This window comes from Salarias fasciatus, chromosome 3 (assembly GCF_902148845.1).
Source record: "Salarias fasciatus chromosome 3, fSalaFa1.1, whole genome shotgun sequence".
In the NCBI taxonomy this organism is placed as follows: Eukaryota; Metazoa; Chordata; class Actinopteri; order Blenniiformes; family Blenniidae; genus Salarias; species Salarias fasciatus.
Genome location: NC_043747.1, coordinates 26,117,882 through 26,142,799, shown reverse-complemented (window position 1 = coordinate 26,142,799; position 24,918 = coordinate 26,117,882). Strand labels below are relative to the sequence as shown.

Genomic DNA, 24,918 nt, shown 5'->3' with positions numbered 1-24,918 from the left:
AGTGTGGTCTGGATGTGACTGAGGCCTCGCTGTTCTCTGGAATCTGTACTCAGATCTTCAAAAGAGAGTCTGTGATCTTCCAGAAAGTCGTCTACAGCTTCGTCCATCTGAGCGTTCAGGAGTTTCTGGCTGCAGTCTTCTTGTTCTACTGTTTCACCAACAGGGAGACAGATGTACTGAAGACCTTCATCGGAGAGGAGGACAAAAATAATGAGTCTGATTATGATGAGAATTATGAATCGATTAAGGATGATGATGAAGGTGATGCTTTCCAATCTCTGAACAAATTCTTGAAGAAAGCGCTGAAGAAATCCCTCAACAGTCAGAACGGCCACCTGGACCTGTTTGTCCGCTTCCTTCATGGCCTCTCTCTGAAATCCAACCAGAGACTCTTAGAAGGTCTGCTGGGTCAGACAGAGATCAGTCCAGAAACCATCCAGAGAGTCATCAGGAACCTGAAGAGGATCAACTATAGTTACACGTCTCCTGACAGAAGCATCAACATTTTCCACTGTCTGACGGAGATGAAGGACCTCTCAGTACATCAGGAGATCCAAGAGTTCCTGAAGTCGGAGAACAGATCAGAGAAGGAACTCTCTATGATCCACTGCTCAGCTCTGGCCTACATGCTGCAGATGTCAGACCAGGTCCTGGAGGAGTTGGACCTGAAGAAGTACAACGCATCAGATGACGGACGACGGAGACTGATCCCAGCTGTGAGGAACTGCAGGACATTTCGGTGAGTCCACATGTCCTGATCAGTATCTCAGTGACGTTTGTAGGAAGTACTTCCTGTAGTTACTCTGTGGAGATGTTCCTCAATGATCCATCATTAAGAAATTCCAGCTACAGCAAATGATGATTTTGATTGATACTGGAGCACATAACATGTAATGGCTTTGGTAAAACTTGATTATAACTATACGCTATTAAGCATTAGTTAAAGCAACACTAAGGAACTTTCAGTTTTCATAAATTTTGGCGGCGCCAGTGGACAAAAGCGGTAGTGTTTTGCCTGAATGAATACTGCAGTTCCCATGAGGACTAGTGCACGGCGTCGTAAAATGCTGCTCCCGGTGGCGTGCTGTCGGACTGAACTCACCTACATTTGTTTCCAGTGGCTGTGTGAAGGACGGATAGCGACGAGGTAATGAATCTAATGGTGGCTAAACAATGTTATATCATGATGTGACGCATGCCGTAAAGCAGTCCGCGCATTTGGAGTTTCTTAGTGAGCAGGGTTCCTACCACCCTCCTCACAGCTGCTTAGTCCAAGTGAAAGCAACACTGACGTCCTCAGTCCATGACAGAGGGATCATTCAACTAGTTGTAAGTCGATGTATCATCACAAAAGATATTAAAATGTTTTATTGAGGTTGAAAAGTTCCTTCGTGTCGCTTTGAAGGGATAGTTCAAGATCTTTGACATAAATCTATATGGCTTCCCCTTCAGCAGTGTTGTTCATTCACACAGACTGACCCCTGACAGCGTCCAGTGAGCGGAGATCCTGTCCGGTTTCCGTCCAGAGGAAAGTAGTCCGGCAAGTTTTCTGGGGGCACGAAAATAAAGCATTTTTCTTCTCAAACCAATGTGTTCGAAAGAGTGATATATTTGCATCACAAAACCGTTGTCGGCGAAAAAGTCAGACCTCGTAAACGCTTGGCACTATTTTCTCTCCCTTCATATCACTCCACGCCGTCTCCAGCTGCAGGCAGCGCGGAGATGCTAACAGCTAAAGCTAGAGCTAGCTAGCTCTTTACTAGCGGTAAACAAAGTTAAACCAGCGCGGCTGCCAGCTGGAGACGGCGTGAAGTGACATGAAGGGAGAGAAAATGGTGCCAAGTGTTTACGAGGTCTGACTTTTTCGCCGACAACGGTTTTGTGATGCAAATATATCACTCTTTCGAACACATTGGTTTGAGAAGAAAAATGCTTTATTTTCGTGCCCCCAGCAAACTTGCCGGACTAATTTCCTCTGGATGTAAACTGGACAGGATCTCCGCTCGCTGGACGCTGTCAGGGGTCAGTCTGTGTGAATGAACAACACAGCTGAGGGGGAAGCCATATGGATTCATGTCAAAGTTAAGCATAATTTACGTTATAGTTTATGCAATTTACGCATTAATAAATCCTTAATTCCTCATGAACTCATGAATTCACTCTTCGTAATGCATTTACAATGCATTTGTAAATAGAATTGTTCCGATTCTGATACCAGTATCGGAAATTGCGCCGATACTGCCAAAAATGCTGGCATCGGTATCGGCGAATACTGGAGTCCAGGCACCGATCTAATACCACGTCATTAATTAAATTAGTAATCTATTTGCTGGTCAGCTCTGTTAGCTCCGTTAGCTCCGTTAGCACTGACACTTCTTCTGTAATGTTTCAGCAGCTTGGTTGCACTACCGCCATCTGCTGGTCGTTAGCTCTGACACAGTTCTTTGCCGCGCCACTGTGCTGCAACTTGCTGTTCTTTAGAAGAAGAATGGATCACGTGACAGACGTACAGCGCCACTTAAATAAGCCTATTTTTTTGTTTAGAGTGCAGATTCTGCTTTTGGATTTTTATTTTTTGAATGTAACTTCACAGGTTGGTTTTGGACTATAACATTTTGGAAAGTAATCTTTTAAGTTGCTGTTGAACTATTTTTTTACTGTTTTATTTAAATGCCCTGTTCCTTACCTCTGGTTATGGAATCACGTCCGTTTGTTGGTTGGTTGGTTGGTTGGTTGGTTTGTTAGCAAGATTCCGGAAAAAGTAAAGGACGGATTGCAACGAAACTTTGTGGAAAGGTGGGTCTTGGGCTAACTTAGAATCCATTAAATTTTGGTGATGATCCGGATCACTGTCTGGATCCAGGAATTTTTTCAAGGATTCTTTATCATTGAGAGATAGGACAGTCTTTCACATGGTTGGGCAGGCCCGCCGACAGGGGGCGACAAACGCCTGGTTCACACAGGACGCGCCGCTTCCGACACGGAAGTGGAAGCGCCGCGCACCGACTGTCAGATCGGCGTCCCGTTAACCTATCTGACGGTTCATACAGGAGGCGCGGGGGAGCGCCGTGTGCGTAGCGACTCGCGCCGTGGACCGCGGCGCTCCGCTCCTCTCTATTTTCTCAGCGAGCTTTGCGTGCCGTGCACCGCCAGTTGTAAAGCTGGACAGAGCAGATCGCACCACACAGGAAGTCGGGAACAGAAAATACGAGAGAATCCGGTAAATTTTCAAATTAAAATGAAGTTAAATCACAAATTATGTGGCTTTTAGGTTTTCCTTTTCAGATGAACACACACACACACACACACACACACACACACACACACACACACACACACACACACACACACACACACACAGGGAGAGAGGGTGAGAGAGAGGCACCGCATGCCGCAGTTCTCCGCTCCAATCACACTCCTGATCACAATGTTTGATTATATATGGTGTTCTTACAGTTGTTGGTGACTGATTTGAGCTGTGGCGGAGGTCTGCGCTCTCTGAGTGCCAATTTCTAGTTTTACAATGTAATTTTTGCACTCTAATTAAAAAAATATTTCTAGATTTGTTTATTAAGTTACTGTTGCACTGTTATTTATACTGTTTTATCTAAATGCCTTCATTTTATAATATTGTGTCTGCATTTTAATTAAATAATGCAACAACATATATTCCTAGATTTGTCGTTGCACTACTGTTTAATATTGATCTATTTAAATTCCCTTTTAATTTAAAAATATTGGGGCTGCACTTTAATAATTATTCCTAGATTGATTTAGTTCAATTGCATTTGCACTACTGTTTCTTATACTGTTCTATTTAAAAATAAATGGCTTGAATTTGCTGTATCGATTCATGTTTTAGAGGGTTTAACCTGAGCCAGGCCTCACCAGAATGGTAATCATGTGACAGTCAATGCAGTCGTGGCATGGTATTATTTTATAATATACTGGTATCGGATCAGTACTCGGTATCAACCGATACCAACAGTAAAAGTATCGGAATCGGTATCGGGAGGCAAAAAATGGTATCGGAACATCTCTATTTGTAAAGGCAGTTTAAATGTTCAACTAACACATTAGCATTAGTTAAACCATAGTAAAGTGCTAAATTCATCGTTTACTCATCATTTGTAAATAATTAGTTATACATTATGAAGCATTAGTAGACACAGTTCTCAACATTTGAAATTCAACCCATTCATAAGTACTTGAAGCTCGTGTCCGGAGTTTCCGTTCGTTTCCAATGTATGTATCATTTTTTAACAGAACTTAAATATGTCAGTCTGGTTCAATACTATAATGTAATATTAGCATAAAGCAATTTTTAAAATTTATTTATGAGCTCTGCCTTCGTCTCATAGACCCCCATGTTATCCGAAAAAGCGCCGGTCAGCTTCAGCCAATAGACTTCGAGCTTCCACTTTGTCAACCTGTGCACGCAGCCAGAGAGCACGGCCGCTCGCCTAGGCAGAGGAGAGTTAGCTACGCAGCAGCCGCTGCCGCCCTTCAATCGGATATATCCACTGTCTGCTGAACATCCACCGTAAACAGCTCAACATGGAGGATGCTGTAGGACTCGGAGGCTCTCATTTTCAGCCCACGGGTAATGAGGGTGCACAATTAAAGGGGCGTGGCTTGGTTGCTCACTAAGGCAGAGGGAGGGCGGGACCTCGAGACGTTGGATTAAAAAAACTCTCATTCTTTCAAGACTCCGGACACGAGCGTTAAGCACCAGTTAAGCATTAGTAAATGTTTAATCATGAATTCATGATCTGTTTGGCATGTATTATTCATTGCTAAGCACTTCATAAACACGGTTAAAAATGTTTTTTTGCGCATTGATAACCTCAGTTAATACTTTATAAAGAGTTAGTAACTGTGTTAGTATGTTATACAAACACTCATTCATGCTCAATGAATAACTTAATAATGCTGTTACTATTCATTAGTTACCCATTATGTAAGTATATTCTGTGAGCCCATCTGAAGTGAGGACTATCTCTGCTTCATGAAGCATTTATAAAGCATTTAAAAATGACACAGAAGCAAATATATATGAAGTGTCAGTTTTATTGGTTCCAAACAATACAATACACATTTCAAACAAATGTAATGTATAAAATTTCAAGTAAACCTGACAAACATCTTCAAATAACAACAGTCTGTGAACGTATAAAATAGAAAATAGAATAAAATACAAGCTCTTTTAAATACACGCTTAGAAAACCTTAACATTTCAAGTAAACTGGTGAACTGTCTCTTTAGGGCAGACACACAAGAGAAGTAGGTGGCTGTCTGATTCTGGGGTTCCACCAGTGCATTTCAATTGGAAACGAGTGCATTCCTCCTCCTGTGAATGGTAAAAGTTGCAGGAGGAGGAATCTGCTCGTTTCCCATTGAAATACATTGGCGGTATGAATCCCTCCAGGCACGACAAAACACAAGTGGTCTTCAAACTGATTTAATGAAGTCTGACGAACTCCATTAGAACCGTGAAAACTGGAAGCAAACAAAACAATTAGCATTTCAACTCGCCGTATACAAACAGATCACAAACAAAACAAACAATACAACAGAATACCTCGTTGGCTGCATGCCTACAATGAAGGGATATCATCATCGGATCCTGCTTGGTCTCTTGACAGAAAACTTAATCCTTTCAGGCCAAATGATGAGGTAATTCAACACGCCGTGTTGCCGTCAGTGTTGCCAGGTGTACAATAATTATCGTATTTGTACGATAATTTTGCCCTCTGTACGATGTACGATCAATAATCCCAAAAAAGGCCAAATATACGATAATTTGACCATTCCGTGAAAGTGTGGTTGTAATTGGTTGTAATCAGCCTGTCGCCACTGTCTGTCGGGGGATTCCGCAGTGCATGTTGTCACCTGATTTCTTCATTCGTACTGGTCCCATGGAGTAGCCGTGTTTCTCTACCTCCTCAGCTGCTTCACGGGCGTCGTTGCAGGTGACAGTGCCTGTGGGGAAATATATGTGCATCTTCGTCAGCGGCGTTTGGAAACGGAAATGGGTTTTCTTTCAGCACTTTTTTAACCGGGATGTACTCCTTTCTCTTCTGCTGCACATCCGCTGCATAGTCATGGTCAAAGTAGACACGTTTGTTTTGGATGCGCAACTCCTTCCTCCACGCTGCCTGGAGAACCTTTTCCTTGGTGGTAAAACGAAGGAAGCAGACAACAATGGAGCGTGGTGGTGCTCCAGGTGGTGGCTGTGGGCCCAGCGCTCTGTGGGCTCGATCAATTCCCAGATCTGCCCCCGATTGAAAATCCACATCGAGCTCAGTCATGATTAGATTCTCCACAAACCGTGTTACAGAAGTGCCCTCCGGGATCTCACTCTCTGGCACTCCATAAATGCGGATATTCCTCCGATGGGAGCGACTTTCCAGGTCAGACAGCTTGTTTTGCAGAATGCACTGGTTGTTGAGGAGTTCAAGTAGAGCAGGGGTGGGGAACCCTGGTCCTGGAGGGCCTCAAACCTGCATGTTTTCCATGTCTCCCTGCTTCAACACAGCTGATTGCAATGAGGCTCGTTATCTGGCTTTCTGCTGGACTTGGCCATGAGTCTTGATTCGATTCAGGTGTGTTGAAGCAGGGAGACATGGAAAACATGCAGGCTTGCGGCCCTCCAGGACCAGGGTTCCCAACCCCTGAAGTAGAGTGTCCTTCACTGCTAAATCCCACCTCTCTGTCCTTGCAACTGTTTTCTCAACCTCCTCCATGCGTCACGTTGTCTCCTCCATCTGATTGCTCATAGTTTGTAATTTTTGATTGATGCTGGTGCTCAACTCATCCATTTGTGCTTTTATGTCACCTTTGATTATCTCACGTAAATCGGAGAGATCCTTCTTCATTTGTGACTTCAGCTCGTCCAGACCCTTCACCATTACCTCAGTCACAATGACGCGGATAACGCTACTTTTAGCTTCTAGGTTAGCTTCTTCGTTAGCTCACCTGCTAGGGGAGCTAGCATGGCTGGAAACTTGATTAGAATTCGAGTCAGCTTTCTTCTCCTTCGTCACAGATCTCAATATTCTATCCCTGTTCATCCTTAAAAAGGTCTGAGAGTTGTTTACAGGCAGAAAACTCCTCGAGTTGCGGGGATATCAAAGGCTGATATCAGAGCTCTGTTTCACGCGTGCATACTGCTTGGCCACCCGGAAGCCAGAGCCAGCTGTTAATTTAACGATATGTTCACTAAGTGTCTTGTCACATTTCTTTAATTTGTTGTATATAAAATCCCTCATGCTAGCTTGTGAACCGCTAGCGATAGCTCGCTAGCTATCGTTAGCTCGCTAGCTATCGTTAGCCTGCTTGTTGGGGTGTTTCCATGGCGGCTGATCTCTCATAGATCCCCTACTGCTGTTGTAAACCAGCTTTGTCTGACACAGCCTCCACCCAGCAGTAGGTTCCGTTTTGAAAAGCTGCCACACAGCGCCCTGCTCGTTGCCAGCTGCATTCGCGTCCCCGAGTCAACTTGAACGCAACACTGGCTGTGGCAGCTTTTGGAAGCTACGGAGGGGTGCAAAAAGCCTCCCTCTTAGCAGTCAAGATACAGGGCAGCAATGAACCTGCAGAACAAACCTGTACTGCAGGTGCTGCCTCCTCGACAAGCAGTTGTACACTAATTTATCGGCTTAATTTATCGGATTAAATTGATTTATTGGATCAATAAAAATGACGTAATTTTTGCCCCAAATTGACCGATAATTAACGTGCATCCCTCTATTGTTGGGGTGTTTCCATGGCGGCTGATCTCACATCGATCCCGTACTGCTGTTGGAAACCAGCACATATATATATATATATTTATATATATATATATATATATATGTGTGTGTATATATATATATATATATATATATATATATATATATATATATATATATATATATATATATATAAACGAGGGTGGACCCAAAAGTTCCCGGACTGTGGTTATAACTTTTAATTTTTTAATCTTCGCAATTATTTGAAACTGTCACCTCCAAAATACTCTCCTTTGGCTTGAATACAACGCTGTACCGGAGATTTTCACTGTTCAGAAGAGTCGCCATGACCGCGCGTAACTGTGCCGGAAAGATAGAACTTCGATTTTCCCTCCCCCGCCTGTATGCCTGTCTTACCTTTCTGCTGCCGCTCCAGTTTCATCTTTGACAACAAAAAGCAGTCGCCTGGGGCCAGATCAGGGGAATATGGCGGTGGGGAGGCTGGCTGGTCACGGTTTTAGTCAAAAAATATGCTTTCCGCACAACATTTGACAGACAGATGATCCTCAGGCGGTTATTAGAAGCAGTGAGACGAAGGCACCCAGAAATGGCCGCATCATAACAGACAGCAGGCCACAGGACACCCCATTACGCACAGAAATAGCACGAAATGTTGTGCGTAAAGCATATTTTTTTGACTAAAACCATGACAAGCCAACCTATCCACTGCCATATTCACCTGATCTGGCCCCAGGCGACTGCTTTTTGTTGTCAAAGATGAAACTGGAGCGGCAGTGGACAGGTGAGGCAGGCATACGGGGGGGATCGTAGTTCTATCTTAAAGGCACAGTTACGCACGGCCATGCCGGCTCTTCTGAACAGTGAAAATTTCAGGTGCAGCATTGTATTCAAGCCAAAGGAGAGTATTTTGAAGGTGACCGTTTCAAATAATTGCGAACATTAGAAAAAAAGTTATAACCAAAGTCCGGTTTTTGTTGGGTCCCCCCTCGTATATATACCGTATTGGCCCGAATATAAGGCGATGTTTTTTTCCAGAAACTGCATACTCAAAAGTGGGGTCGTGTTATAATCGCGGACTTACGGTAGATGGTCAATACGCATCCGCGCCGCTAGATGGAGCCAAAGTATCACTGAGCAGAGAGCGAGTGGAGCGATGAAATGAGATCAAATGATCTGATGAAAAATGGCGGATCATCTGGAACAAAGGGGCTGAACGCTGGACAACTGAGCTAACAACAGAGGACAAGTTATGATACCAACTTTAAACTGATGGTGATCAACGCAGCAGAGTCATCAAACAACTGCCAAGCCGCCAGGAGGTCTGGTGGAGCAGAGCCTCGTTCTTATTGGAGAGCACAGAAAAAACGCCTACAGATGCTAACGCTATGAGAAAAGCTTTCCGTGGTCCTGAGAGCGACGCTTCAGAGAGACTGATAGAAGGGTGAGTGAATACGTCTCTGAAAGACGGAAAGAGGAATGTCCACCACCAGAGCCTGATTCAGCTGGAGGACCTGGGAAGTTATTTACATCATTCATGCAGTTTGGACCCCTTGAGGTTCTTATTTGTTGCTTATTGTTTCTTATTTTGAGAAAGAGAATATATTTTTTATTCAATACTGTAGTAATATTTTTTATTTTATATCTCGTGAAACGTTATCTCAGTTGTGAGTTTTTTAGTTTAGAATAATTGTATAATAAAAAGTTGTTTTAGGAGTGACCTTATTGTCTTCAGCATTTTTTTTTTTCTTCACAAAATGATCTTTGAAAAATAGGGGTCGTGTTATAATCGGAGTCGTCTTATATTCGGGCCAATACGGTAATTAGTAGTTACTAAACGTAACTCCCGTTCTACGAGTGTATGCGTGCCTGCCTACGGGCTTCGCTATTGGTACTCTTCAGGTGCCAGCCAATCCACTGAGATGAAACTGAAACCTGCGCACCAATCCTAGCCGTGTGTGGCACAGCACCACACCCCTCCCAGAGGCTAAAGCTGTGCAGGAAAGAAGTTGCTGACGTCACTTCCAGTGAGTGTTTTCCGTGTTGGTGAAGCTTGCGAGCGACTGGAGCGTTTGCTGTCTCTCTCTTGCTATTACTGTTAATTCACGAAGCAATCAAAAAATCGGGGTTATATATGCCCCCGGGGTTATTTACGCCCCCGATTAACCAGTGATCTCTCGTGAATTACATTCTTCTCCGCCGTTAGCGCCACCGGCGTGCTAACTAGCTTAGCGTGCTAACGAGCTTGGTCCGCTGGGACCGCTACGGCATCCTCCCCTCTATCTTCTTTTCTTTCCTGCTCAGTATGCCGTATGTTGAGTCAGAACCCTGCCTCCCTTGACGATAGTGGTATTTGCGTAAAGTGCAGTGTATTGACAGTGCCAGGGTAACCCAGTTAGAGGAACGGCTGCGCAGATGTGAGGGGCAGGGCAGCGCTAGCTACAGCAAGGTAGCGGCAGGGCTCGCTGCCCGCTCCTGCAGTGAGAAGAGTGTTAGCAAGCCTAGCCCCGCAGCATGTCCCGAGCAGTCGGGGCAAGACCAGGACCGGTTTGTGACAGTCCGGAGGAAGGCTAGTGCAAGCACCGCCACGTAGCACTCCAAGAACCGCTTCACGTCTGCAATAGGTTCTCTCCCCTCAGCGACGACACGCCGGCTGAACTGGACACGCTGGTGATTGGCAGCTCTATAGTTAGAGACGTGAAGCTGCCAGCGGTGAAGGTTAGGTGTTACCCTGGGGCCAGAGTGGGGGACATCGAGGGGAACCCTAGGCTTTTAAAACAGGAAGGTAGGAGATTCCGTCGAGTCGTGATTCACGCAGGCGGTAATGATGCCCGGTGGAGACAATCAGAGGTGCTCAAATTACAAGTAGCCTCGGTGTGTGAATTGGCTAAGTCGATGTCTGATGCCGTAATATTCTCTGGTCCCCTGCCCAATTTGGTCAATGATGAAATGTATAGCCGACTTTCATCATTCAATCGCTGGTTGTCTAGATGGAGTGAGGAAAACAGAGTTATTTTTCTAAACAACTGGTGCACCTTCTAGGGAAAGCCTGGACTCATCCGCAGGGACGGCATCCACCCAACTTTGGATGGTGCAGCCCTTTTAGCTCACAATATGGCTGATCGGCTTAGTACTCTAAATTGACAAACCAGCTATGAGCCCCGGGCGCAGAGCAGTCGTGTAGAACGCTCCTCTGTTGATCTTGTTGATCCTGTCACTACTCCTGCTCCCGGATTTTTACAAGTCAAGCGTGGAGGTTTACCTAGGCCAGGGGGTCAGCAACCCAAAGTGTTCAATGAGCCATATTGGACCAAAAAAACAAAAAACAAATCTGTCTGGAGCTGCAAAAAATTACAAGTCTTATATAAGCCTTATGTGAAGGTAACACAGCTGTAAGTGTATATTAGCCTACTATCAAAATGAGTAAGTTAGCTGCAAATACATAATGAGCATCATGATTGAATGTTATTTTCCCTGCAGCACATCCTGGAGAGAATGAAACACCACTTGACGACCCTGCTGTACGATACTTGGTGCTTTAAGTTTAACTTCCATTACAATATTAATGTATTATGTTTTGTCACATTGATCAAAGTCAAAGTCAGTTTATTTGTCAAATATGCCATACATAAAGACATACAGCACAAATGAAATTACAGTCCTCTCGGACCCACGGTGCAACAAAACATATAAAATCAAGGTAATAAATAAAATAAATTACTAAGAACACAGTAAAACACAGAAAAGTTCAGGCCTGAGGTCAGTGGCGGGGGGCAAAGACAGGGAGTGGGGGCAGAGCAGGGAGTGAGTTTAGCTCACTGAGTGCCTGGTGGAAAAAGCTGTCCTTGAGTCTGCTAGTTATGGCCCGGAGGCTCCGCAGTCTCGTAGCCGACGGCAGCAGGCTGAAAAGGCTGTGGGCAGGGTGAGTGGGGTCACCTGCGATCCTGGTGGCTGTGCGGGTGAGGCGGGTGTTGTAGATAGAGGAGAGGGAGGGGAGAGAGACTTCTTCTCGGCTGCTCTCACAATGCGCTGCAGGGTCTTGCAGCAGGACACGGTGCAGGCGCCGTACCACACCGTGATGCAGCTGGTCAGGATGCTCTCTACAGTGCCTCTGTAAAAGGTGGTCATGATGGAGGTCGGGAATCTCGCTCTTCTCAGTCTGCGGAGGAAGTAGAGCCGATTGATGAAATTATAGAAATACAGTAAAGAAATCAGATTGTTGGTGTCATTTTTATTTTGAGGATTTGAAAAAAAAACAAAATGGAATGTGCCCATTATTAATAGGCCTCCTGCCAGACCTTCCCATGGAAATAAAGTGCAATCCTATTCAGACTTCAATAATACAGTCCTCTTCTCTTTTTCCATTATCTGGGTAACAATGTAATAAAACACCTGCAGTTAAAACACAGTCTGCAACTATACAAAAAGAAGAGCAGCCTTTTGAAAAGGTAAATAGGTTATATAAAATGAAAATAAGCTGTTTAATTTTGATTTCAGTGCATTTCTGTGCATTCTGCAAATACAAAGTTAGGCAGCCTAAGTCAGTGCAAATGAATAAAATGCAGAACAATCCTTTTCCATTTTCCCACTGATGGCAGCAACAGACACAATGAAAAGGCCACAATTGCAAACGAATAATAAAACAGCCTGCAATTAAAAGGCAGCTTACTTAAAAAAGTAAAACACAGTAGAATAGCTTTCTGAAAATGTAAAGCACAAAGTTAAGATAAGGCAGCATCCTCTTCTCTTTTCCTCCTCCTCTCTCAGCAACAGACAGCACAACACCAGCGCAGCAATCCTCCGCCCTGAGCAATAAAACACAATAATATCCCTGCGTGTCATTCAAAATACTGACAAAAATCGGAAACTCTTTTTAAAAACAGGCACTTTGATAATAAATATGTGTCTATGACAGGATTGTGTTCTCACCCGTTTAATGTGACTTCTGTTTTCGGGCATCACTGGACAGCTCCTCAACATTGGGCATGTCAGGGGTAGACATTAAGTGAAATTCACTACTGGCCCCCCGGGCCAGTGGACTTTGATGTTCACTGGCCCGGACACACACGCTAAGCGTGCATCCTCGATACAGGCAACTTGACATGACACTGTTGTAACCATTGTAACTGAACCACTGGAATTTGTCATGTATCAGTAATGAAAACTCATTTGTTTCAATCAATGCCATTTATTTTAGTACTGCTACAGTAGAACAGTATGTTCACTCAGAGGTACCGCCCACTTGACTTAAAACTATTTTAAAACAGTACTTTTTATAGTTAGTGCTCAGTGTGAGCAGCACTATGAAAATGTAAATACAATACATCTATTCTAATATCATAGGTAATCTTGATCCATTCTGCTGCAGCTGATACAGAGGACAGGACAGGCTGATAGAGACTGAAGTGTATGATAACAAACTGTTATTTTTTTTTTTTTTGGGGGGGGGGGTGCTAAATATTGAGAAAATGCTGTTTCCCCCATGTATTCCATTTATTTTTAATTGTTTTTTTTGTATGATCATAATCATGGATCATATGCAGAATAAGGCCAATTTTAATGGATGATTTGCGCATCACTATTTCACTTTAATAAAGATGCCGGCCTGCATGCAGTACTGGTCCTCACCATTGAAGCGTGGGGGCGCTATGCCTTAAATGTCACTGAAAACAGATGTATTCACACCGATGCACGCGCAGTACCATTGGGAATTAATGTGAAATGATTTATTTATTTTCAAGGCATTATTTTTCACTGGCCCAATTGCACAATCTCCTGGCCCGGACGGTTTTAAAAGTGCTCCCAGGCCACCGGGCCATTTATAATGTCGAGCCCTGCATGTAAGATGAAACTTCAGTCTTCACACAGGACTGCAGCTCTCCTCTGAGGCGGGGCGGTATTTGCGCCCGTCGTTTCTCTCACCGTCTTTGCGGAGAGAGGCGGTTTTCCTCGCGTTATTATCTCTCAGGTTGCAACAAAACTTGAAGCAGTAGTGGAGTTTGGAGATGAAATCCACGTCTTAAATCGGTCTTTGCGCTTCTCTAATTTCTTCAGAAGCACTTTTTCTCTCATTGCGAACTGGGTTAATTTAGCATGCCTTCCCTGAAAATGTCTTTATAACTTCTGGTTACAAAGCAAACATGCAGGCAATCCTTCCGCATTGGCAATAAAAGCAAATGATTCAGTCCATTCTTACTTGAATATCTATCTTTCTGTTTTTACCTTTGGGATCCATGGCCCTGACAGACCCGCCGGTTTGTTTACAGCAGCCACAGTTAAATAAAGATGTAAGTGTGGAGGCAATACTTTATGTTAATCTGTCCTAGCTCTAGTAATCAGCTTGATTTTCCACAGGTTGCTGCTGTCTGCCAGGCCGGCAGAGGGCAAGCTGAAAGCTTATTAGTAGTGCTTCTGGAAGGGGGGAGGGCTCAGTTGAAAAAAGTTTTTGACTAATGTTGTGGCCGTTCTCTAAGGTTTTCCAAAATCTTTGTTTACATCTTAAATTTCAGACATGTGTATTTTAATATGGTCAATTTAGATGAGCAGTTTTTGGATTTTATCTCTCATAATAATTAGGGATGCACGATAATTATCGGTCTGATAAATTATCGGCCGATTTGGGGCGAAATGACATCATTTTTGTCAGTCTGCTTAGCTTAACGGCCCAGTGGTTAGATGAAGATTTTCACATGCAAAAAGCCCTGCTGCATGAACAGTGGTGCTCTGGATTTCACACAGCAACAATGTCTTCTACTGCAAATGTTATTGATAAAAAAAAGAAACAGACTTGAGCGTGAGAAGGCAGAGATGCTACTGTTTATCAAGAAGAATCTTCCACTGATGCCCTCACATAATAGAAAAGACAAACAAAAGGGCATTGGACAAAGTGAAAAGGGAAAAGATGTTAAGTTGAAATGGAAAAGTACTTTTTTATTTTTATTTTCAACTAACATTTCAGAGAACTCTCCACTCTGTCCAATGCAGCTACAACTGCAACAAGTCTCAAAATGCCTTTTGAAAGATGCACTTTATTTATTTATTTATTTATTTATTTATTTATTTATTTATTTTTTCCCTTGTCCTGTTCGGTAGCTGGGGCGTGCAATATTGTGTGATTGTAGCCTTTTACTATCCGAACAGATTTTAATATTACCAGCAGGAGGAGACTGAGTCTCCTCCTGCTGCTGCCTTTATTTAAAGCTGGCATCCGGCATGGCTACCGGACAGGACCGGGACGGAAATGCTCAGAGAGCAGGGACAGAAAGAGAGAAAGATAAAGACAGGGAGAACGGAAGGGGGGGGGGGGGGGGGGGGGCGGCGGCACAACCTATGTACAAAGTCACAATACAAAACAGTGTTGTCGACGCACCACACGCAACCTAGAACAATCCCAAACCCCCAATCTAGACAACACCAAAACAGAGCCGACAACCAACACAGAAAATTACAGAACCATACATACATTTTTTTTTTTTTTTCCTCTTTTTTTCCAAACCATATTAGTGAACAGACCAGGCCACAAAAATAAAAGGAGGTGTAGGGGAGGAGGGAAATGCAAGGACACCACAAACCGTATTTTTTTTTTTTTTTTTTTTTTTTTTTGAATATAGCTAGTCGTAACTAGTAGTAAACTCGGGGCGTGCATCAAGAGAGGTCTGCTACAGATCACCATTAATCTAACCACCACAAGAAGACAAGGTAACCCAGTATGTAAAGAGTGATTAAAGATCAACGTGATCATGTGAATATGATGGTGACAGTGATGGTGATAGTGATCATGCATATATGACCTCTGACCTCTGAGAAGGCCAGAAGCAGGCCAGAGAGGCCCTCAGAGCCCAGACAGCCGGCGGACATCACAGAGCCCGGATCCAAGCCGCCCCCCCAGGCAGATGCCCACGCTCCAGTCCAGAAAGATGCACTTTATTTTCATTTTTTGTGTTTTTGGATTTGAGGTTGACATGTCAATGCATTTTATTTATTTCATAGTTGAAAAATATTTGACTTTTTTTTTTTACAGATAAAGAAGTCACAGTTCTGTGAAACCCTTTTCTTAAAGATGCAGTTTTTGTTTTAGTTGGGATTTGATATCATTTTATTTGACACACTGAGTTTTGAGAAGTTTCACAGCCTTTGTAAACAATTACAGGAAATTTTATTTTGATTTATTTGTGTTTGAGAAAATAGACTGTTAGTCATTTTAACTGTTTAATATTTTTGCACAAAATAAATGAACATGTGAAGAGTCTGTACTGTTATTTGCTGCTATAGTCAGGCCAGAGCTGCTAAAGTGTTACTTTTTTCATCACTGCATCTTCCATGTTTTTACTCTCCTTGGTACACAAACTGCAGATTATTTTAAGATTATACTGAATATAAAAATTGATTATAAATATATTTAATATAAAAATTTGAACTTATTGGTATCAGTATCGGCCATGAGAAGTAGTTAATTATCAGTTATCGGTATTGGTTAAAATTGTGCATCCCTAATCCCTCAGAGTGTCACGTCACTCTGAGGAAGAAGGCTGACAGCCTTCGAAACTGTCAGGTAAATCAAACAATACCACATTGGTCTGTTCAGAAGAACTTTCGCCTTTGGGTTGTAACTTTTGAGGACCAAATGAACTTTTTTGGACTATTACGCGCAAGTCATGGATTACAATGTATCAAAGACTTCTGGGCTTTGGGGCGCCTGGAAGAAAAACGGGCACGTTTCCGAAACCATCTCAAATTCAACCGAAGATGTTGAGACAAAGAAATCATCCCACGCAGCCTCTGTCTAAAAAAACCTCATCCCGACCCATAATGCCGAAAGGATAATGAAAGGAGCACACTTCGCCTTACTGAAGGAGAGAATACGGTGCACCGCAAACAAGGTAAACTCAATAGACACACAACTGAAAACAAACATTGATAGCTTTATGCACAACTACGCTATGGACGAACACACGAAAGGTTTAGTGGAAGAATATCTCAAGGCAACACACGAACGCATCTTCATGAAGACAGAAACAAGACATATGGAGAAACTACTAAAGATAGAGTCACACAACTGGAAAGAAAATACAGAGGGAGACAAAATGAATCATAGGTGGGTGAAGAACCTATCCGAGCGGCAACTTTCACAAACTGAACTAAAAGTTTTATCAAGAGACTTAATTACGCCATTACCCCCAACAAGATACCGTACGATGACTTCATATTGGCCATGGAGCTAGCGTGCCAGTCAAGGAAAAAAAGCAGAACTCAGGAACGAAGTAGCAGGAATTTTAGAAACAGCCAAATTACCGCCGGGCAACATAACAAAAGAGGAGAGAAAGGCCATCCACACACTTAAGAATGATAAAACAATAACAATAATACCAGCGGATAAGGGAAGAGTGACGGTCGTCATGGATACAAAGTGCTACGAACAGAAAATGGAGGACATGTTAAAAGACACAGATACTTATGAAATAATGAAAAAGGATCCAACAGAAGAAAAAAAGAAGCCCCTCAAAGTTCTGCTCAAACCACTGCTAGCAGAGGAAAAAATAGACAAAGACACATACAACCACCTCATTCCAACAGCCAACATCACTCCACGTATATATGGCACACCTAAAATTCGCAGAAAGGATGCCCCCCTGAGGCCCGTAGTGGACAGCATAGGATCTGTTACCTACAACCTGTCGAAAGCACTGGTGGACTTAATCAAACCATTAGTCGGACAATCAAATCAACATTGTAAAAACTCAAGACAACTGGTAGAAGAATCAAAAACATTCAAGTACGCCCAGATGAAATCCTAATCTCACACGATGCCATATCCCTCTTCACAAAGACCCCCATACACATTACCCTGCACATAGTGGAAAACAGACTCAGGACGGACAAAACACTTAAGAAACGCACCAATCTAACAATAGAAGACATAACCGGCTTTTACATTTTGTCTCCACGTCAACATATTTCCAGTACAAACATAACATTTACAGACAAAAAGAGGGTTTCGCCATGGGGGACCCCCCTCTCGGCCATCATGAGTGGTTTTTTCATGGAGTATCTGGAGGAGAAGGCCATCAACACTGCACCAGCTCAATGTGGACTTATTATGTGGAAGAGGTACGTGGACGACATCCTGGAGAAAATAAAAGAAGGACACACACAAGAATTAACAAAACATCTCAACACAATCAACACCACACGATGAATACAGTTCACACACGAGGAAGAAGAGAACCATGCAATAAACTTTCTGGACATTAACATTTCCCACAAAGAGGACGGCAGAATAATAATAAACATTTACAGAAAACCAGCGCACACCGATCAATATCTCTTATGGACATCTGAACACCCCACAGCACACAAACTCTCTGTAATAAGAACACTTTTTGACCGGGCAAACATAATCACAGACGAGGAGGACAGGAGAAAAGAAGAACAACACATCATCTAAGCGCTCAAACAATGTGGATACCCCAACTGGGCAATACAAAAAGGAAGAAAACAGGTTCAGGAGAAGAAAAAGACCCAAAACAAAGGAAAACAACAGAGAGAGGATGGAGAGCACCACAGTGGTAACCCTACCATACATCAGGGGCGTCACAGAGAAAGTACAAAGAGCAATGAAAAAACACAACATCAATACTCCAGTAAAACCACATAGAAAACTCAGACAAATACTCGTACACCCCAAAGACAGAATACAACCGGAACAAAAATGCAACATAATCTACGAAATTCCATGTAAGTTATGTAACAAAACATACATTGGAGAGACAGGGAGGACTTTCAGCACACGAAAAAAGGAACACAAAACAGAATGTGAGAAAGAAACCACAACAGCACTAACACGAGCAACTAAAAGAAAAGCTGAACAGGAACAACTCAAGTCGGCCATTTCAGATCATTGTAAAAAAGAAAATCACATTATGGATTGGGATGGAGCGAGAGTCATCGGAACAGAGGAGAATAAACACCGACGCTGGATAAAAGAGGCTATTGAAATTCGGAAACATGCCCCCGAGACAGTTAACCGGGATGAGGGGGCCTTTTTGCTTTCACACACCTGGGATGCTGTACTGAAGAAGTCGGACTGCAGATGGCGCTGTTCTCCCGCTTCCACTAGTGGGAGAATAGCGCCAAAACCTGTTTAAATCAGCTGACAAAATACGTCTCAACATCACGTGACACTCTGAGGAAGAAGGCTGACAGCCTTCGAAACTGTCAAGTAAATCGAACAATACCACCTTGGTCTGTTTAGAAGAACCTTTGCCTTTGTGTTATTGATCCATCAGCTCAATCAGTTTGAGTTGACAAAATGTTTGGAAACATTTTGGTAGTTGGTTGAACACTATATGGTCAGATTATTGCTAAATGATGCTCCATTCAGGTCAAAATGTCCTTCCAGCCGATTTTCTGAGCAGAAGAATGTTTGAGGTCATATAGAGATATTAGGGCTGGACGATATGGAAACAAATTTCATCACGATATAGGTCTTAAGTTCGGTCGATACGATATAATTTCGATATTGATATAAATAGTACAAAAGCCTCAGAAAAACTGTTAAGAATCATGTACATAATGTACTCCCTGTAAAACTAGAAATTATGTATCCAGGAAGCTCCTCCAGGATAACATTTTAGAAATAAAAACTACAATAAATTAAATGTTTACCTTTTATTTAAGAAATATGAAATCACTGTCAAATAAATGCAAGTTTCACCTTTTTCAATATAAATAGCTTCAACTTTATACTTAAATACAGTTATGTTATAGTTATAGATTCAAACAAAGGTGCTTCAAGCAGGAAGAAAAATAAAAGTGCTCAGAATTACTGCAATAAACAGAAAAAAGAGTGACCAACAACAAACATAAATATTACTGGGACAGGGAACTGAAATAACTGCCATACACTCACCTTTTCAATATTAATAGCTTTAACTTTTAAACTACAACACAGTTTTTCTTATACATTTAAAGAAAGGTGCTTCAACCAGGAAGAAAAATAAAAGTGCTCAGAATTACTATGGTTAAGTACAGATTACTTAAGGTTGTAGTGATTATGGTGACACTGCAGCGAATCCCTGTACTGTTTTTTTTTTTTTTTTTTTTTTTTTTTTTTTTTTTTTTTTTGTGGTATTTGTCTTCACTGTTGCAGCATCTTGTAAATTGTAGACGGTCCCTTAACCCCGCAGCACCACTGGCTGCTCATATAAATCAATATTGTTTCTGACACTTGATAGGCAGATACTTTTAATAAAAATGAGCTTGCAGCATGTCGTCCACCTCACAGCGATGGGATGGAGGCGCCCTTGGTATGCTACTGATGTTTTGTTAAGGAGTTATTGAGACTGAAAGTCCGTATCAGTCAACATGCTGCTAACATTACTGGACTGTTCAGTGAATGATACTCCTAATTCGTGGCCACGAATTAGTATTTCATGCGCACGATTTATTATTTTGTGGCCACAAATTATCTTGTGGAAGCTTGTTCAGTCGCGTTTACATCACGAGTTCTCATTTTGGAGCTCAAACTTCCCGCGGTGGAGCTTAGCTTGTAGCCTGAGCTGAGGACAGCCAGCTGTGGTGTGCTGCCGAGTAGTGATCACTCTGCTGTGGCTTTCTGTTCGGCTTGAATCGCCCATGCCGTGAACAGGAAATAATGATTGTGAAACGCATACTGTAATGCACTGTATCGAAAATTTGTTTAAAACTCAGATCACCGTCATTGAATAAAAATATACCGCGGTATATATTGATATCAAAATTGTGTCCAGCACTAGTGGAGATTATTCTGGACAGTATTTGATCTCGTTCTGGATTGTGGCAACAACAGTAAACCTGCATTTACATAAAGCAAGCATATTAGTCCACTCACATGTTGATGAGAGTATGAAGAACTTGAACATTTTCCCTTTAATGTACATTTAGAGGAGATAAAAAATGTGTCATCAATTTGTATTGATTAATGTTTTTGTCATCAGGAGTTTCATGCTAAAATGATCTTGATTCAAAAAGGTCAAGGAAGTAAATTTCACATGAACCTGCAGGGCAGGTGCGCCGCGCTTGGTCTATGAAAACAGTCCTTGATGTGAAACAGGAGGAATCCAACAAAGTGTCTTCTCTCATAGTAGCTTCCTGTCTTCTCTCTCTCTCCTTACAGAGTTCATGAACCTGAGGATGAGACTAACCTCCATGAAGATGAGTGTGAAGTGATCTCCGATGCGCTGAAGTCTGACCCCTCCCATCTGAAACATCTGGACCTGAGCGAAAATAAACTGTATGATTCTTCAGTGAAGATTCTGTGTTCTGGACTGGAGAGTCCAAACTGTCAACTGGAGACTCTGAGGTCAGTTCACTGTCTGAAGGTAGAATCTGTTGGACTCAAAGAATCCAGAGTTGTCCAGTCAGAGTAAACTTTGCTTTGTTTCCTGGTGTTTGTTGTTAAACTCAGCTCATGTGTGTCCATGAAAAAGAGCAGAATTCCTCGGTGTGTAGCTGCTGTGTGAGCTGGAGATCTGAGATGTGTGTGAAAAGAGCTCTTCTCCTCCTGGAGGCTTCAGCTGTTTGGACTTTACATTTCTAAACTCTCCCAGTCTGAACCTTCTTCAGCTCTCAATGACTTCAACATCAAGCTTTGTCCTCTAATCTCACTTCTTTCTCTCTTTATTCAGGTTGAAGGGCTGCTTGAAGTCAGAGATCAGCTGTTCTTCTGTGGCCTCAGCTCTGAAGTCCAACCCCTCCCTCCTGGAACATCTGGAACATCTGGACCTGAGTGAGAACCGTCTGCAGGATTCAGCAGTTGAGCAGCTGTGTGGTTTTCTGCAGAGTCCACTCTGTCGTCTGCAGACTCTGAGGTCAGACTCCATGTTTGAGTGTGTTTCAGTTAAGTTGTGTTGACACTAAAGGCCTCAGTGTGCTTCCCCGTCGCAGCAACGTCGTTCATAATCCGGCGACCCTACGCCGTCACTGAACATATCTTGCTTTTGCGTCAAGAGAAAGCCCTCCTCTGCAATTTCACCGCCATGCCCGCCTAGCGGCTTGGTGGTGTCTTTGTTTAGGGGTGTGCGATATGACGATATAAGACTGTTAAGGATTATAACATCGGGACATCTCATAAATCAGAAAGATCGTTAAACCGTCTATAGGGCACGTTCTCCTCCTCGTTCTTTTTTCACCAATATATATTTTTTGGAGTGATGATGTTACCTGAAAGCTTCAGATAATATTTACTAAATATTCCCTCTAGTACAGTTATCCACATACATAATAGATACATGCGGCGCAACATTAACAATGGTTTAAAAAAAAAAAAAACCCACAGCCACAGCTGCGCTCAAGTTGACTCGCAGACGCGAAGGCAGCTAACAACGAGCGGAGCGCGGTGTGAAAGCTTCTCTAACTGGAGCTACTGCTGGGTGGAGGCTGTGTCAGGCAGAGCTGGTTTACAGCAGCAGTACGGGATCTACAAGAGATCAGCCGCCATGGAAACACCCCGAAAAGCTGGAGGGAGAGAGACGCTGAAGCTAGTGTGGCAAGCAGAAGCGGGAGACACTCCAATTAGTAAGACCGACAACGCCACTCTGGGACTTGCACCCAGGGAATTACTTTTGTCCCCCCAAGGGCACACGGGTTCGTTGTACTCAGGGTCAGAGACATGGGACCTCGATTTAAAATACTTTATTTTAAATAGCAATTAGTAAAACATTTTTTAAAAGAACCATGCACACTAAAGGTTAACTGAATGAAAATAAACAAAGAAACCAGAAAATAAGAAAACCGAGCAGTTGCTGAGCTGCTGAGTGGACAGTGCCGGATGAGGGGAGTGGAGTCTGCTCAAAGAAATAAAGCAAAAACACCAGGGTAAATGTGGCACACACTCGTGAAGGGGAGGACGCAAGACCCAGGACACAGCACATCAACGGAGGGGGGCACCACCACCCGAATCACTGCACCACCACCAGCCTCGGCAACTGCAGAGAAAGAAAAGAAACAGATCAATCCAAAAGCAAAATATATTTCAAAATAACAGGAAAACCAGGATTGATCTAAACCAATAAACACAAACGAAACCACAAATAAACAAAATGAAAAGAAAACGCCACGCTCTCACTCATTCATTCAAATACGGCGGCTACTCTGGGCAATAAGTTGTCCCAGATGCACCGATTAATAAAACAAGGTCTGATGCCAGGGGGAAACGAGAGACCTTACAGTGTGGAGAACAGACTCACACCACGCAGAGACACACTGATCAGCAAACCCAGGTAAGGCTGATCACTTCTGCCGTGCAAGAGACACACCAGAACACACAGATGTGAGACAGGGGAGAGACTGCAGCTTAAGTAGCACTCCCCAGCTGATTACTAAATCAGCTATACCTGTATGCACCATGGGCAGAGGAGGAGAGGGAGAGGGAGAGAGAGCAAGAAGGAGAGAGAGCAAGAGGGAGAGAGAGAGAGAGGAGAGAGAATCCCCACACTGCCACACTAGCACCGATGCTAATGCTAGCGAGCGAACTACCATTAGCAGTTCACAAGCTAACATGAGGGATTTTATATACAACTAGAGTTGCCAACCGTTCCTTGAAAAACGGAATCGTTCCGTATTTGGACGTAAAAGTGTGCGTTCCGCATTGAGCTGAAAAGGGATGCACTTGTTCCGTATTTTTGTGAGAGTCAAAACGTGAGCAATGGAACATGCGCTTTTTTTTTCTTCTTTTTTTTGAAAACGTACGGTAAATTGTTCACCGGCTCTCTGACGTTCTGTGACCAATGAGCTGACAAACAGGGCTTGACAACACAGAATCACTCTTATCTCATTGGTCAAAAAAAGACCATTCCTAGGAGGCTACGGCAGCTCATTGGCCAGTAGTCAGTTGGTCACAGAGCGCATGGGAAGAAGGAAATCAAAACAGTAGGTGCGTTCGACATGAGGAAGCCAGAGGCAGACCTTTAAAAATTTTGAGCCGCCCCGCCCAGATGTGGCCCAGCGTCACTGACACGTAGGACCTACGTAGGGCATCGAAAACTCGCGAGACCCAAACGAGATCGGTCACAGAGGTAGCCGCGTGAGCTGCTGGAGAGCAACTCACTGCGGCTACCTGGCCCTCCTCTCTGGTTCATCCAGGCAGGGGATTGGACCCCAGCCCACTCGTCATCAGTTTGATGACAACGCGCTTTATTTGCATAAGTAAACACCCAGTCCCGGCTCCAGCCCAGTGTAGAGGGGGGAGGGGGGCGGCGGCGGCTACAAACGGGGGGGGGTTGCTCAAAGGTGACAAAAAAGTAACGGAGCAACACAAAAACAGAATCCAGAGATCAGAGGCCTGTTCTACCATGTCCAACAATGTTTGATCATTAATCACACTGCTAAAAAGCACAAATAGTAATAAAACAAATGAGAAAATAAGCAGCTGTCACCTTTAGTAGAGCTGGAGTCTCCTCTTTTTTTTTCTGGAATTTTGAAGAGCACAACACTTCATATTGATTTGACCAAGCCAGTGGAGTTTGCTGTTGTTTTTTAAGCACAAAATAGACTGAAAACTTATTTATTAATTTTTTGAACTGAGGGGGCGAGGCAGTCTGCCCCCCTTGACGTCTGGTCGCACTTGCAGCAGCACACACGCTTCACATGACAGAAGCCAAAACGTAACTTAAAATTATTTTGTTTTTTAAATTTTATTTATTTCAGTTAACTGAATATGAATTAACACAATGTGACACACAAAAGAAATTATGAATTCTTTTGTTTTTAATAAGAAAAACAAAATTACCCCTCTGACAGCCAGGGGGGGCAAGGAGGCACAGGCGGGGGGGCATTGCCCCCCTAATTGACACCCCGGACGCCGGGCCTGTAAACACCCCCCACGGTGGGAGTCATGAGAAACACAAACATGGAGAACATAGTGTTGTCCGAGTTGGAGGCAGACTTATAACTCCGCCCCACGGCTGCGCCGTCTACTTCGTCTCGCTCCGTCCACCTCTGGCTTTGCCATCGTGAACGCACCTATTAAAGCAGCGCAGCATGGCTTCCAGAGACATGTAAGTTTGTGCCGTTTCCATATCGGATATATCGTGTTTAGTTCATTGATTTGTGTCTGCTGCTGCAGACTGTGGAGTGTTTTCAGTTTAGAAACCGAACCTTGTTGGTTTTTTTGTTCAGAAGGTTTTACAGT

General features: G+C 43.2%; 1 protein-coding gene across 1 annotated transcript in view; it reads left to right on the top strand.

Moving 5' to 3' along the window:
- The window catches only part of LOC115381071 (NACHT, LRR and PYD domains-containing protein 12-like), a 132,263-nt gene that overhangs the window by 27,643 nt on the left and 79,702 nt on the right, over window positions 1-24,918 (top strand). Inside the window, exons 7-9 of the mRNA XM_030082372.1 lie at window positions 1-739; window positions 16,287-16,302; window positions 20,927-21,090. The exon at window positions 1-739 is cut by the window's left edge and continues 856 nt beyond it. Of these exons, the coding sequence (XP_029938232.1) occupies window positions 1-739; window positions 16,287-16,302; window positions 20,927-21,090 (919 nt within the window). The remainder of the gene's footprint in view (window positions 740-16,286; window positions 16,303-20,926; window positions 21,091-24,918) is intronic.